At 32.6% G+C, this 16985-nt stretch overlaps 1 protein-coding gene across 4 annotated transcripts; it reads left to right on the forward strand.

Annotated features, from left to right (window-relative positions):
- The first annotated feature begins 775 nt into the window (after nt 1-775).
- LOC139504787 (uncharacterized) lies at nt 776-16228 on the forward strand. Of its 4 annotated transcripts, none has more exons than XM_071294754.1 (8): nt 843-1301; nt 8632-8687; nt 9884-9931; nt 10405-11762; nt 13055-13129; nt 14191-14261; nt 14678-14809; nt 16000-16228. In XM_071294754.1, the coding sequence occupies exons 1-8, from the start codon at nt 1072-1074 to the stop codon at nt 16133-16135; spliced, it is 2106 nt and encodes a 701-aa protein (XP_071150855.1). In that variant the 5' UTR covers nt 843-1071; the 3' UTR covers nt 16136-16228. The 4 variants fall into 4 exon arrangements, with proteins under 4 accessions (XP_071150856.1, XP_071150855.1, XP_071150861.1 ...); XM_071294756.1 differs by lacking the exon at nt 843-1301 and adding an exon at nt 7452-7608; XM_071294755.1 differs by lacking the exon at nt 14678-14809 and having other exon boundaries at nt 776-1301.
- The last annotated feature ends 757 nt before the right edge of the window (nt 16229-16985 follow it).

Here is a 16985-nt window from a genome sequence, read left to right on the forward strand (position 1 = left end):
TGTCAGTTTTAGAGAATTTTTTATTTGAATCAGAGTGATTCTTTACAAAGTAGGATGTATCCATCCCTAAAACAAGATACTTGTATCTACTATGGCCATTCTTTTTTATGAAACATAGTTATACCATCTATTTCAATTTGTCTTTTAGTTTGGAATGGGGAATACTTGTATGAAGTGTAGAAAATTCAAATGTTTTAATAGTTATCAGAGGTACCAGTGTCGAGGGGGTAGACCGAGTATGTTGAATTTTCAAGTGAACTGTCAATACCTAGATCATTTATCAAGCCGTGCTCGATTTTGGTCGTATTATTTTAAGTGAAAAGAGCCACAGGACCCTATGCTTTGACGTGTTGTTGACAGTGATAGGGTCTTGTGATTTGACCAATTGTACTTGCTGTGAATGGGGAACAACTAACATTTATACAATAAGGATGTTTTGACATGAAGACTAATTGTTGATAATGAAAATGGGATCTTTTAAACTTTATGTTTAACTGCTATATATGTTGAAGGAAATTGGATATTAGATTTGCACTAGAACACTCGACAAACGATTTTAACTTTATATTACTTGCCATTGTATTCTAACTTTTAGTCTCTAATGTAACACAAAAGCTATTGAAAGCGTTTAACCCGACGCATTATAATATTTCGATGCATTTGAGACTCTTCAATATTTTAAATGTACATAGATTAAATGTTTTAGTCAACAGTAAAATTCAACAGGAAGAATTAATTTCTATTTTGGTTTCATTGAAACCCTGCTTAATATTTTAAATGCTCAAAGTTTATCATACATACATTACATGGTATTTACTATAGAATTATCGTCACGGAACTGCACATTGGATGTATAGGACACCATGATTAAATACCTCTTTTTACCTAATACATAAAGAAATAATCGTAACATCAATTACTTCGAACAACGGGTAGCGGTCATAAAGACAAACCACTATCATATGTTTCTCGCCTCGATATTCAGTAACATAATTAGTGAATGAAACTATAACTTTAATATGAGTGAGATAATTATATGGGAAATCGGACCGTGAAAATGGGAAAATAGAAATGTCAAAATTTCAAGATCGTTTTTGCTTTGGAATAAGGAGAGAGTCGTCTTTCGGTGGAATACAAATGCAAAGAGACAATAAAGATCGCATCCCGATATCTCTCCATCGAGAAAAGACTCTTAACCCTGAGAGAAGTGTTTATTCCATTCAGAGGGAGAAGTCAGTTCGTGGAGACAAATTGTGCTTTAATTTTCCCAGAGAAAGGGCATTCCAGGCGACACAGCAAAGGTAAAAGTTACTTAAACTATAGTAGTTACACACATATGTTCTTTAGTGGTGTGTATGTTTATATATATTTCGTCTCTGAAGTTTTATATTGGAATAGAAAGTGTCGTAGGGATTACGTATCAAATAGTTCACCCGACCACTGCTTTTCAAACGTTTCGAAATATTTGAAGTCGCTATTTTTCTTCCTTCTTGGAATATAAAATTTCTATGATATGCTAGTCTACATATTCGAAATATTTTTCAATAATGTTTGCCTTCGGTTTTGTTACATACACAATTAACCCACCAAAAGCAAATAGTTCCAATTTTTCACACTTTTTTTTTTATAATAGAACACATACATCTTCTGCATCAGAATAAAGAAATATTAACCTTTTAGATAGATGAAAAGTTATTTGATATGATTATCATGAAAGTATGCTATATTACTATAATCCACATTACAATACACGTTTAATGTTAGTCCCTTAAGGTATCACCGACACAGGAGTTAGTGCTATAACATTTTTCTCTCAAAACTCCCCGTTGGTGTATCAAAGAACTTGTAATAAACTAAGGTTGTTCCTGCTTCCGGCAAAAATGGAAATATATGCCATTAGCTTTTTCTTTTAGTTTCTTTTATTCATATAGTTTCTAACATTTCTTCTTATTTTAATTGTATACGTTTGGAGATGGAAATGTTCAAATGTATATTCATTGACGATATATGTTGCTCCATCAGAGGTCTCATCCACCTGGTCCCCTTGCATTCACCTTAATATACATCCCTGGCTTTCATTCTCTGTCCGTCTGTCCGTCCGTTCGTCCTATGAATATTTCTCGTAGCATTTTTCTCAGGAACTACATTACAAGGATTTGTGAAATTTAGTTTTAGTGTTTATATGATTCAGCTATACCGTGTGATACGTTTTCAGATTCATTACTTAACAACTTCCTGTTTTCCTTAAAATTTTAGCGGGGCAGGGTACCATTAGTGAACAGATTCACTTGTTTTAATGACCTTTGTGTAAAAGAGGTATAATAATTTCTTACAGAAGTTTTAAAGTAGAAATTTGTTACTTGAGACGAAATAATTGTTTTACACCTCTGTCTTAAATTAAATGATATTGAATATGTCTGTTCTTTGTCCCATTTTTTTGCCACTTTAGTACATATTAAACTATTATCGTGGCAACCTTAGATCTCTCTAACTTTAAGTGTTGCAGTAATAAACAGATTTGGTGATCTTTTTGATGCGACATTTCGCAAACATATAATTTCATTTTTATACACCCGCCATTCCTTCACCTAAGCATAAATAGTATTTCCCCATGTCCGTCAATACGTCCTATTGTCAAAAATCAAACAGTAAAGTTGTCAATTTTTTCCCGTTGTGCCCGTCAATGGTGAAATATTTTTTGTTGAAAAAAAAATGTTGATTTACAGGATGCGCTTTTGCTGACTTATGGCATTTAGAATTTTGAATCAGGCAAAAGGGCCGGGCAGTATCGTTCTGAAAAAGTAGTTTAAAATATGATTATTGAATGTTGGATGCGTACTGATTGAAAATTTGTCTTAGATGCATTTTTTTATTAGTTGTTTTTGGCTTTGATATACCGGTCAGTAAGCGTGTACTCTCATAACTGTACTTTGCGATATTGTCGTTGTTGGGATGTACAAGTACCGGGCAACGTCGACTCTCTGATTTTGAGAGATGTATTTCTATGTGTATCCATCCATGAGTTAAGCCTTTTCTAACTGATTTTCGTAGTTCGTTCTCATGTTGTACTGTTACACTACTTCCAAGGTTAGGGGTAGGGTTTAACATGTTTAACCCTGGCACATTCTGTATTTATATGCCTGTCCCAAGTCATGAGTCTGTAATTCAGTCTTTGTCGTTTATTGCTGTGTTACAGATTTGTTTTTGTTTATTTATTTGTACATAAATTTGGCCGTCAGTTTTCTCGTTTGAATTGTTTCACATTTTTCATTTCGAGGCCTTTGGGCTTTGCTCATTGTTGAAGACCGTAGGATGACCTATAGTTGTGAATTTTGTGTCATTTGGTCTCTTGTGAAGAGTTGTCTCATTGGCATTCATAGTGCATCTTCCTTTTGTTATATATATATTCACCCCCAGTTTTCTTATAATGCAGTATGGTTTCTGTTGTAAGATGTCAAAAAATCATTCATGCATATACATTCATTGAATGTGGTACCAAGTGGTGTCATATATAAAAATAAAGAGATGTGGCATGAATGCCATTAAATGATGTAGGTGTACGCAGGTCACCTTCCTTCAACAATGATTCAGACCCATATTGTAAAGTAAACTCTTGTTATTTGTTGATTCATTTATTTCTTAGGTCACTTACATTTTATTTTAACTTTGAATAGTGAATCATTCATTAAAACATCAAAAGGGTTAATCTTTGTATAATTATACGATTAAGATTTGTGTGTTTTGAAGTTGTGTAGATTATAGTTAGTCTTTTTAACCAGATTATTAATGTATAGCTGTAGTCATATTAAATCTTATTAACCATTTGATCTCAGCCAGTTCTAAACCTTTATTCACCTTGTGATCTGATAAACTGCCTATCATTTAACATGTTTAAATTATCATTTAAATGTACAATTGTTAAACATACAGTAACTTTAATTAAAATTCAATTAAATTTGACATAACTGTGTCACTTCTTCAAGTACAGAGACATGCACTTGTAATTAGTTATTTAGTTTATATAGTATTTAGGTCACAAATGACAAATGACATTATTCTAGTATGAATGGAAAAAAGATGTGGGGGTATATGAGACAGCAACCTAATGTTAATATATTTTTAGATATGTTTCGTCGATAAAAACAAGTCTACAGTACGATTTGTTAATAAAATCTCCAAAGAAATGGAATTGGAAGGGAAAAAATAACATAATTTATTACATAGCAATATAATTTTTCCCACAGAAAGTAACCAAAAGTTAGCGTGCAATAAATTCTAATATTGCACTAGTGCAATAAATCTTCAAAGTTCATGACGTCATCAAATATAAAATCTTAGTTTAAACCAATTTTTACTTTCAAATATTATATTGTTATACAATAAAAGGGCTATTGCATGAATATTGGGGAATATTGTCCCTCGTAGAACGTATATTGCACTCGCAAGCTCGTGCAATATAAAATTCTACTCGGGACAATATTCCCCAATATTCATGCAATAACCCTATAATATTGCACTAGTGCAATAATTCTTCAAAATTCATGACGTCATTAACGACAAAATCTTAGTTTACACCAATTTTTACTTTTAAATATTATATTGCTATACAATAAAAGGCTTATTGCATGAATATTGGGGAATATTGTCCCTCGTAGAACGTATATTGCACTCGCAAGCTCGTGCAATATAAAATTCTACTCGGGACAATATTCCCCAATATTCATGCAATAACCCTATAATATACAATGAAAAAGATACCAAACAAATATCTCTTGAATATTTAAGTCTACTGGTCAATATACGATCGTGATATTTATCCATTTTATCACCGTTTTGTTATCATTTGGGATTCATAATGTCAAATTTATTGAGAAATCTCTGTTCATCATGCCTTTGTTCGTTGGAGACAAATTCGGACATTCCTTGATAGAAAACTCTGTCTAAGTATATTGCATATGAGTTTCAACACTATGACATGAATGGTTTTTAATATTAATTTTGAATCCCATGTTAAGAATAGGTTTGGTTTTGTTTTAAATGCTTTTAAAGTATTAACGTTTGACCGTTATCTTTCGGTGATTTTTTTTTTAAATTTTCCTTTTATTTCTTTTGTTCAAAGAAAGTATGTCCTGTATAATATATTTTTCTTTATAGACTTTAGCACGTAAGAACTATTACAATTGCATATACAATTTAATAAAACTTTTATTTGAATATCATTTGTTTAAAGGTACACAGTTGATAAACATTAGATGTAGTGATTTGTTATATTTAACAATAAACCATCTCTTATCAAAAAGTTTTATTAAGTTTCATATCAAATTAAGTTTATAAAACCCTAAGACTTAAGAGATCTTTGTTATTTATTAGACTTTATTGAAGATCTTCTTTTAATCTTAACCAAACAAGGTGAACCTCAATTGTCATTTGTCAAAGTTATGTTTACACTTTACGACTTACTTTGTTTCTTAATATATCACACACAAGCATAGAAATATGGTAAATTTTGGCCGTCTTTCGACCTTTGCCATGCTCTCTGCACGATAATAACACATTCATCTAGTACGTGAGGGGTCCGCAAGTGGTCGATTGCAATGCAAAATGTCTCTCCCTAACCAATTTATCATTACCCTTTGATGTAGATCAAATTTTTTCGCCTTTTATCCCGGATGCCCCTGTTACATGACATTCATGTTGATGTTATCCCCGATGTCCCTGTTACATGACATACATGTTGATGTTATCCCGGATGTCCCTGTTACATGACATACATGTTGATGTTATCCCGGATGCCCCTGTTACATGACATACATGTTGATGTTATCCCGGATGCCCCTGTAACATGACATACATGTTGATGTTATCCCGGATGTCTCTGTAACATGACATACATGTTGATGTTATCCCGGATGTCCCTGTTACATGACATACATGCTGATATCCCGGATGCCCCTGTTACATGACATACATGTTGATGTTATCCCGGATGCCCCTGTAACATGAAATACATGTTGATGTTATCCCGGATGCCCCTGTAACATGACATACATGTTGATCTTATCCCGGATGTCCCTGTTACATAACATACATGTTGATGCTATCCCGGATGTCCCTGTAGCATGACATACATGTTGATGTTATCCCGGATGTCCCTGTAACATGACATACATGTTGATGTTATCCCGGATGTCCCTGTTACATGACATACATGTTGATGTTATCCCGGATGTCCCTGTTACATGACATACATGTTGATGTTATCCCGGATGCTTCTGTAACATGACATACATGTTGATGTTATCCCGGATGTCCCTGTTACATGACATAAATGTTGATGTTATACCGGATGTCCCTCGTTACATGACATACATGTTGATGTTATCCCGGATGTCCCTGTTACATGACATACATGTTGATGTTATCCCGGATGTTCCTGTTACATGACATACATGTTGATGATATCCCGGATGTCCCTGTTACATGACATACATGTTGATGTTATCCCGGATGTCCCTGTTACATGACATACATGTTGATGCTATTGTTGATTTCTTCTCGTCCTCAAAATGATTGAAACGTTTGCCACTGGACATTTTACGAACAACAATCATTCAATCTATGTCACATATCATAAAAAAAAGACTGTTTTTGTCTTTTCTTTAAAAGACTTGTGATTTAAAGCAAACAGTAAATATTAATATAAATATTAGATCTATAAACAATCTGAACATATATATGTTTTTCAGATGATGCAATATTTTAGGGCCTATGTGTCCTGTCATGATACACTTGACGCAGGAGTGTTGATTACACAAGGAATATTTCACAATATTTAAAGTTGAAATTGTCTCTTTGAAAGATTTACAGAATTTGACAATTGATCTATAATGGTTAAATTTACAAATTGTGACTTGGATGGAGAGTTTCATCTCATTTGCACTCATACCCCATCTTCTTTTATCTTTCAACAAGATATTATATTCAGCCTTCTTTCAAAGTTATTCTGACTTCCTAAAACATCAACATTTAATTTGATTTTTTATTTACCAAACACTTATGTTTGATATCAGGACAAAATATGTAGAAAAGTCCGTATTGTTCAAACAAAGCGAAGGATTAAGCATATGTAAATACATCCAGATGTTGACTAAAAACAGCATAAGTTGCATACTTAACTCGATAACGTGTTTATAACTCTTCGGTACTATAAATCATTCAAGAAAGTGAAATACACAATGCATATTGTTAAATTGAGATTTAAGATAGAAAACTAACAATACAATTTATTTATCTCAAGACGGTCATCTTGAAGTATTGTTTACATTTAAATTGATTATCTGATTACAATGCTGACAAGTACTTTAACATAAGAGATTTATTCGGGGAATGGCAAGTCAGTTATCGATTTAGTCATATTTTAGTATGATCTAATGTTGGATCTTTAAACATTCAAAGTAATTTTCATTGATATGTGAGGTGTGGTAGTAAACTGTTTTGTATTAATTCTGGAAGAAGGAAATCGTTTGATTGAAGTCAATTATTTTCATATAATTTCATGACATAAATAGGGGGATATAAATGTTTTAAAATGCCTCCAGGAAGAAGAAGGTAAGACATAGTTGTATTTAATATCTTTATCTAGATTAATTCGGCGAGTATTTAACATGTTAGAATTTCTTTCATTTAATTAAAAGATTCAGTGTATGATATGTTGATTTTTAAGCGACTTTCAAGAAAAAAAAGCATTATTAGTTGTCCTAACAATTAAAAATGACCGCCACTAAATAGCACAATAGTTTTGAAAGTAGCATTAAACACCAATCAATCAACATATCAATCTTACTTAAAAGTAGTAGAGTCCCTTACTGTCGCGTCTCAGTTCTTACAATAAATCAGAAATTGTACCTTGAACCACTATATACCGATTCACATTTGTACTAACAAACATCCTTCTCCAATAGGGTTATATATTATAATGAATAACCGGAAATCAACACATCTAGTTGTAAATATGTATGTTACCCTATCTTGTGATACTGAATGTTTTAACGATTGCATGTTGCGAAAATAAATGCTATACAAATGCACACACAAACAGCCATGAAATGGCGGTCGTATTGCTGCTATTTATTCAACAGACTTCAATTCGGAGTCTATAGATTTAGGAAGATGTGGTATGAGTGCCAATGAGACAACTCTCCAACCAAGTCACAATTTATAAAAAGTAAACCATTATAGGTCAAGTTACGGTTCTTCCATAGGCTCACACCGAACAGCCAGCTATAAAGGGCCCCAAAAATACTATTGTAAAACCATTCAAACTGGAAAACCAACGGTATAATCTTTGAACACTTATGAACCACATAAACAAACGACAACCACTGAACATCAGATTCATGCCTTTGGACAGATGCAAACAATTGCAGCGGGATTAAACGTTTTAATGGTACCAAACCTCCCTTTTCCGATGCTTACAACTTACTTTAAGTTTATTTTTACTATAGTAGATTTTCATCAGTATCCAGCTTGTGTTTGTGACATTTGACTTTATCGTTAAAATCTTATATATAAAAAGTAAACCCATTAAATTTTGAGATATATACATTCTATAATTTTTCTAAATATTTTCAGAAAAACCTTACGATTTGAGAAACTTTGTGGTTGGATTACACCCGACAGTGGAGAAGGTATTCATTATATATGTAGACTATATACAACGTATTATCGTCATTAATTTGGTATTAAACAAGCCGTCTGAGTATACAGTAATCTTGTTTGTTTGTCTCTCTGTATTTTTGTAAAGTATAATGCATGCAGAGATATATTTAATATTTTTTACGATTGATCGTTTAATTCAAAATATGTTTATTTATAAATTTAAATGACTGATAAATAAAACTCTCGTAACATTTTTTCTTAATTGATGGTTGATCAAGCAATCCGGTTTGTAGTAGGCCATAAAATTTGTTAAGTACCATAGAAAAACTACTCATTAACAAAGATATACTGAAAAGTGTATTGTATGTTTCAATGGGTTTTGAAATATTTTAATTGAATTTAGGAAAACTTATTGCCATTTCACTGTTGGAAATCTGGACATTATTTTTTAATGTTAACTCATTGAGATATTTTGATATGACAAGTTCTGCTATTCACTTTGAAAATAAACATTCTTTTACATCTTTTAATATTCTGTTTAAAATGTTTAAATATTTAATACAGAAACTATTATACTTGGGAGCATAAGGTCAAGAAGCTATAAACCAACACACCTTTGTATACTTATATTGATATAAATATTAAAAGGGGAAATTAAAAACGTTTTTACAAATAGAAAAAAAGTTAGAAATATTAACATTTACATGATTTAGAAACCTACTTTTAATTGCTTATGCAATGCGGCCTTTTGAACATATCGTTCACTTTTAGCGAACTTGAAGACTTTGATGGTATGCCACCATGTAACGAGCGAAAACACACAATCATTATAGACAAGCATTTTGAAAGGAGTCAAAACAAAACGTATTGATAAAAAATAAAGAACTTGTAGCGAGACAATATTTTGAATTAAAAGAGGACATGCTGGCAATCTAGATTGATGGGGGACATTTTTTTGTTGTCATTGTGTTGGACTGAAAAGGAATGAAACAAGCCTTACGGATACATTTTCTAATAGCTATATTTGTTACTTTCTGTGTCATTTTGGTCTCTTGTGGAGAGTTGTCTCATTGGCAATTATACCACATCTTCTTTTTTTATATTTTACCTGCCTCTTTCAAAAATTTATCAGTGAACCATGAACATCTTCTACTAGTCTGTATAAACTCCGTTGTATGTAGAACCAGCTATGAAAGCTATAACTAAATTATATGTCCTGTTTTAGGTGTCGTTGAATGGGTGAAGATACAATTACTGATACAGGCAAAGAAAGGTAAATATATACAGAATTATACACAAGGCTTAGACAAATGTAGGCTTATCAAGAAGTTGTAAAACACCATAAAGAGATCACACCATAATTGTCCCCCACTTAATATGACCTATCATTGAGAGTTTGTTTTGTTACAAGCTTAATGTTCAGTGAAAAATATTTCATGCAAAATCTAAACGATAACACATTCACAAATAAAACTATAGGTATGTTGTGCAAGGCAGATAGAAAATAAAAATATATTATAATATTTAAACGGGTGGGACCATCGATACGTGACATTGATCCAATCTGTAATTTGAATTATAAAATAGTGCTTTATTTTCTTTTTTCTTCGTTTGTTATTTAGCTGAATACAATAATATTTGAAAACAAATCTGTTGTAATTTAAATTATAAAAAATTCTCCCGTCCTTACTTACATGTATCTAGCTGAGTACAATTATATTCTGATAAAATAATGTTTTATTGAAGATAGAAAACTTCGAATAACTACTGAAGATTTTGTTTTTCGACATGTCCCGAGGAGCCGGTGTTCTGGACATTATGATCCCGAAACTTTTGAGAAACATAGTCTTCATTCAAACTTCTTTGTCACTGAAAAGAAAGAAACAGAACAGAAACCGATAAGATATAGAAATCAAAGTGCAGTAAAATCTGCCCATTCAAGTTCTGTTTCTGATAATGATCACAAAAGAAGACTTCTAAGGAGCAGAAGTAAGGATGATATGGGGATCATCTCAAAGTCACAAAGCATCCCGGAAGATTTCGAGAAATTACGACCGACAAAACGGTGTAGAAGTGTTAGTACTGAAGACGATAGTGCATGGACTAACCCTGGTAATACATCTAAACTCAAACGACTCCTTAAATGTGCCAAACTATATCAATCGATAGATAATGGGGTGTATGATGAGGAAGATGAAGGGTATGGATCGAAATCTTCTAGTGCGGACGAAAAGCTAAATAGAGACAGGAAATTTACTTGTAGGAATCAGGAGACAGACCTAAGTGGTTGGGCTATGCCATATTTAGATCTTGATAGTGACTTCAAATCTTTCAACTCAGCTCGTAAGCCTACCAAATTTTCATATACGCACCAAAGTACTCTCAGATCCCAGTTATATGGGGACTCTGAAGACGAAGGTGTAAAAGACCTTGACACCGACAGGACTGATATACTGTCTGGTCCATTCAAATACTACAAGACAGGATACCAAGATGGTACGTCAGATAATATTACAAAACTATTGGAGAGGACATATTCACAAATGGGAAGTCAGAGAGATATTGCCGATATGGTCAAAATACGTGAACTTAGATCCACTCGGTTAACAGTGAGGACAATTAGTATTCAGGATGCAAAGGAAGGTAAAAATCAAATCGAGCAGAATAAAACAGCTATAAATAATCAAAAAGAATTTTATGACCAACAGAAAACTTTAGTACGCTCTAATTCAAGTCTTCAGACTGATAGAACTCAATATCCGTTGTATTGTACAAGTCCAGAACTTAAATTTAACACAAGTTCACAAAGACCAGTGTCTAAAAAGAATGTTCGGAGTATACGTGAAGAACATAGTCAAAGACTAGCTCAAACTGAGCTTCTTAATAAAACAAGATTTCCATACTTGGATTTTTATAGAGCTCATACAAGTGTTAACCTTCCGTTAGGTGAACTACTTCCGGCTGTTGATCGTAGTCTAAAAAACAAAAGTGGAAAAACTAAAACATATGTTTATGAAAATGTGCCAAATATAACTCCAGTTCGTGAGTCTCCACATGGAGTAGATAGAGAATCAACAAACATTAATTCAGATCAACCTCCTCATGTAAGTAATTACAGGATAAGCCATCGTTGATCAAACCCATTCGAGCCATTCCAAAAAGAACGCAAATCAAAATCAAACCATTGGTGAGGATTTGGTCTTATAAGGCCTGGTGTTTTAACCCTCAATTACAACCCTGAAATTTAATGGAAATACAATTTGTCTTTAAAAATAATATAAGATATCTTATATCACCAAAAATGAGGACTGCAAATATCGTACATCCTAATTACATAGATTTCGTCAAACTTATAACTTTGAATACTAACTTTGAAATCATTGTTATCAAAACAAGACCAAGGTTAGGAGGAGGTTTGAGTTATCCCAAACATGAACAATTCGAACATGGTCAAACGAAGTATTAGAAATTAGTTTTGAATCTTCTCTGCTAAGCAATTAGCTTTTTAAATAAGATCAAAAGACTGGTCGACTAAGAGACGATGACATAGATATAGGAAGATGTGCTGTGAGCGCCAATGAGACAACTCTCCATCAAAATAACAATTTAAAAAAGTAAACCATTATAGGTCAATGCACGGCCTTCAACACGGAGTCTTGGTTCACACCGAACAAGCTATAAAGAGCCCCAAAATTACTAGTGTAAAAGCATTCAAACGGGAAAACCAACGGTCTAATCTGTATAAAAAAAACAGAAACGATAACACGTATAAATTACATAAACAAACGACAACTACTGTACATCAGATTCCTGACTTAGGACAGGTGCAAACATTTGCAGCGGGATTAAACGTCTTAATGGTACCAAGCCTTCTCCCTTTTTCTGAAACAATAGCATAACATCACAACATAGAAAAACACACGATAAAATATCAATTGGCAGGCTTAACTGTTTTCCTTGTCAATTATCTCTTTAAACATCCCGCTAAGCGGTATATTACACAATTCATACTCATATCCCATAAATATGTGTTGTTCGAATACATTAAATACTAATTCATTATCACACAATGAATCGTAACACAAGAAGTACTCAATTTGAAATGAAGATGTAGCGGTTTTATGCTTACTAATTAACTTTATTGGAAATGGAACGCAAATTACCCATTTCAAAATTGGGAAACATTATAAATTTATCATTTTCTAGTTATGAATAATTTATTTTCTATATCTGACATACCATAGAAAGTGGGAGAGAGTGTGTTGCTCTAAGTATTAGTAGATGTGTAAAGTAGATTTTCTTTTGTTGTATCATGTGTATTATTTTTTTCAATAACTAGTGATTAACCGACACTAAAGACGAATTAATGTAATACCTATTTTGTTTTAATTTGAAGACATTAGGAGGACCACCATTTAGAGAACCAATCAAAACACCTGAAGCATTAAAAGGGCTACCATCTTACATGTTGGTGAGTAGAAAAATATTTATTCATGAATATGATCAAAGTTTAAAGTTATATTGAGTAGAAGAAAGGTACAGATACACAATTAGATAAATGTAACCCTATACATATACATATAAAGTACCTTTTAAACGTAAAATACTTCAGCAGGAACTGACATGCTGCAGGAGATCACCTATCTAATTTAATATACTAAAATTACCTTAGATTCGATGTACAGTTTGTAGATATTTTGAATATTAAGTGTTATTTAGTATTGTTGAACTGTTTTAATGACTTTTGTGTCATTTATTTCCATATAAACCGACAAATAAAAACTCTGAATAAATCCTTTTGGAAAAAAAAATATTTAAGATACCTACCGTTTAGTTTAAACGCTCAAAGCCGAATGATGTAAACTCTACCCAACAACAGTTTGGTTGCAATTTATTTAAAAACTGAATGCTTTTTCATATAAATTTATTGTAAAAGCGCTGACCTAAGTACATTTTATATGAAGCGCGGAAGTGGTATAGACGAAGAGCTGAAAAACTTGAACGAACAATTTTGAAGAGAATCATGTCAGTTGCGAAGTACTGAATACTGAGTTGGTAATAACTTAGAGGCCGATAGTTCCGGGACAGATAGGTCTACAGCAGCGGTATAGACTCAGTGCTGATACACTTGAAAACTTTTAATGACATGCGTCTGAAACGTTTTTTTAGAGTTGTCATCATAACCGCAAAGCCGAATATGCAAAAGCTAAGGATGTATAAGAATTAAAAAATGTTGAAGACATATATTACCAAAATAATCATAACAGGGCGCATTTCTACTACCAGTAAAGGTCAGCACGTTGTTCATTAGATTTTATTTTTGGTACAGAGAGTCAGTGAATATTTGAAATTAAAGAGTCATCACCAGAACATGATATCATCCGCATACAGATCCGTACACGTTATAAGTTCAGGATTTTGTGAATTTCATATAATCGTTGTAACATATCAATAAAAGTTACAACACTATGAGAAAATATAAGTCATCTGCATGATATGTTTTTATTTTTATCTTTTTCTCAATTACAACAGGACAATTACCAGAGTTCTGGTCAGTGGTTACGTAACCAATCGCTTAAAGCTGCGGAGGGAAGTAATTCGGGGTAGGTATTATCTATTACCAAGTTTCTAATGAACATGTCTTGGCATTATTAAGGCAGTAAGTTAGCCATAGAAAGCTGCTTGTTATTGTCAAATCTTTAAATTTAATTTAGCTTTTCCGCTCAAGGTCAACACCTATGTGTCGTTGTTAGGTTTCTTTTTGACATTCATTGTGTTTACTTGAATTAATATTTATACACATATCTGGCATTACAATATTTTGCTTTTATATTTGTTCTTAACTATTTTATGTTGAATGTTGAAACAAGATACATTTTTAACATTCAAAATGTGTTTTGAGATGGGAATCACTTTATAATAAAACCTATGTATTGTGTTTGCCGGCTACGAAATTGTATATCAAATTGTAATAATAATTGTATCAATATCGTCATAAACACTTGAACTCATTGGACAGGCTACCTTCTCTTGAAATGTCTGTGCCTGGTGTTGAAGTTGAACTGGACAGGCTAACTTCTCTTGAAATGTCTGTGTGTAGTATTGATGTTCAAATAAAACGCGAATTCGACAAGAAAAGACCGTTGGGGAAGTATGTGGATTGAAATGCTTACTAATTCAGTCTGCTTTTTAAATACGCATGCGTTTAATTATATAAATATACAGTATATTAGGGTTTTGGCTTCTCTTACATTGCCCTGTAATCGTTTCATAATGATCATTCAGTAATGTCTTGCTTTGCTAACCTTTTGAACATCATTACAAGTGACTATTGGGGCGCCCAAAAGAGAGACATTACACATACTTTACTAATATGTCAGACTTAACACAGTTAAAGTCTCGTCTGGTAAACGGGAGATAACTCTGATATAAAACATAATCATTGTCCACGTCTTATTTATTAAACAATATCATGCGACTTTTAAGTTATGTCATACTTAATGACTCTTGTATTAAGTAGTGTTATTAACTATAATAATTCCTTCTTACTTGTCATGTATTGCATGCCTATTTCTGCATGAACTCATGTTTTCTTCTGTGAAGTGATGTATATGTAATCGTTATGTGTTTTTGCTCCTTATTGTTGTCGTCTTTGTATGATTGTGATTTGTTCACATACCATTGCAATAGGTAGCAGTGACAGCAGTCATCATGAATATTCAAAAATCAAGTCAGCCTTTTACTCCAAACACAATTATTGATAAGGGGACATTAGGATGACGACTTGTGTTTAAAGGTGCATATATATGAACAGTAATGTTTGGGAATAATATGTTTTTAAAAGATGTTTTTATAGCAGTATTTTTTTGAAATCTGCAACAGAACGAGATCGTTACAAAGAACCTGACTTGCATGAAACTAAAATGTTCTAATCTAAAGTAAAAATTCATAATGTTCTTGACAGACTGGCATGCAAGCTATATATAGTACCCAGTATTTTTAACGCTGTTATAATGATTGAAATGAAACATTCATCTATTTTTTTTTAAATGTAAGATTTCAGTACCTGGTGAAGTTTATTCTGAAAACACAATCAGTAACATACTGGGTTTTGTCTTAACCATAGAGAAATGTGCATGGAAATCAGTAACATACTGTTTTTTTTTCTTATCCATAAGGTAAAGTGATGATAGATAGTGTAATCAAACGGAGGCGTAACGGACAGTAACACATCCATTACAGTTTTCACAATGGCATTTAAAACCTCGCCATTTACAAACAGATTTAAAAACAAATAATCTGATTTAACCATGAATAATACATTGTTTTCTTTTATTATAGAGTACGACTCTCTGGTAATCCAGATAAAGACTCCAAAAAGAAACTAAGGGAAGCATTTTCTAGATTTTACAATACACGTTCTAGTATGAAAAATAGGGACTGGGCAAGCGATTATAAGTATATATGGAACGCTTAAGCCGGTGTGCTTTATTGTTTTTTGAATGGTTGTTACAGTTTTTATTACTGAATTAAATTTGTTTTATTATTGAATTAAATTTGTTTTATTATTTGTTTTAAATGTTTCTTTATCATTCAAGAATGAAAGCTTGTACTGCATACAGTGTATTTAATGCATGTTAATGACTTACTTTTATTTTTGTGCTAGAAAAAATACCACTGGCTGTACCATTTCAAATGGAACAGCACATCCTTGTTTTTCTCTGACTGTTAATGACGTCTTTATTTTAACTCCATTGGATGTTAGATGTGCACTGATTAATATTCTAGTTTCATTACGTGATACGCTGTTTTGTCAGACTAACTGGGGCTGTGGTACGTCAGAGCTCGTCTATATCAAAAAGTGCCAAGGCCTTTAGTTGGCACCAGAAGCAACGAAGCAGCACATCTATTTTGGACGGGCAAATATTCAATTTTTGATATGGGACAAGCTCTGACGTCCCACGGCCCCAGCTTGTCTGGCAAAACAGCCGTTGGACGTCAGAGTAATCTCGGACTAGAGACAAACAAATGAACAGATTGACTTTCAACATCTTTAGCTCTCCCTACACTATTAACGTTTATTTTACAATCCGGAAAATCAGTATTACGAAATATTCCTAATAAATTAAACTTAGTGATGTCATTGTAGGAATGCCAAAATACGAGTCTACGTAGAAGTAGGGATATTTTTTAAAATCCTTTACTCATTATCTAAACCACTTACAGAAATCGTATACGAATTTAAAATCGGTATTTGTTTAATTTAACCATAATTATGTTTGATGTTGATGATCCAAACATCAACATGCAATGCTTTAGAAGGTCAA

This window comes from Mytilus edulis, chromosome 1 (assembly GCF_963676685.1).
Source record: "Mytilus edulis chromosome 1, xbMytEdul2.2, whole genome shotgun sequence".
Classification (NCBI taxonomy): Eukaryota; Metazoa; Mollusca; class Bivalvia; order Mytilida; family Mytilidae; genus Mytilus; species Mytilus edulis.

What these genes read in the sequence shown, in the direction of transcription:
- LOC139504787 (XM_071294754.1), top strand. Translation starts at nt 1,072, where the DNA reads ATGTCAAAATTTCAAGATCGTTTTTGCTTTGGAATAAGGAGAGAGTCG. An exon ending in ACTGATACAGGCAAAGAAAG is followed by an intron (nt 9,932 to 10,404) that starts GTAAATATATAC and finishes GTTTTATTGAAG; the next exon opens with ATAGAAAACTTCGAATAACT. An exon ending in AAGAAAAGACCGTTGGGGAA is followed by an intron (nt 14,810 to 15,999) that starts GTATGTGGATTG and finishes CTTTTATTATAG; the next exon opens with AGTACGACTCTCTGGTAATC.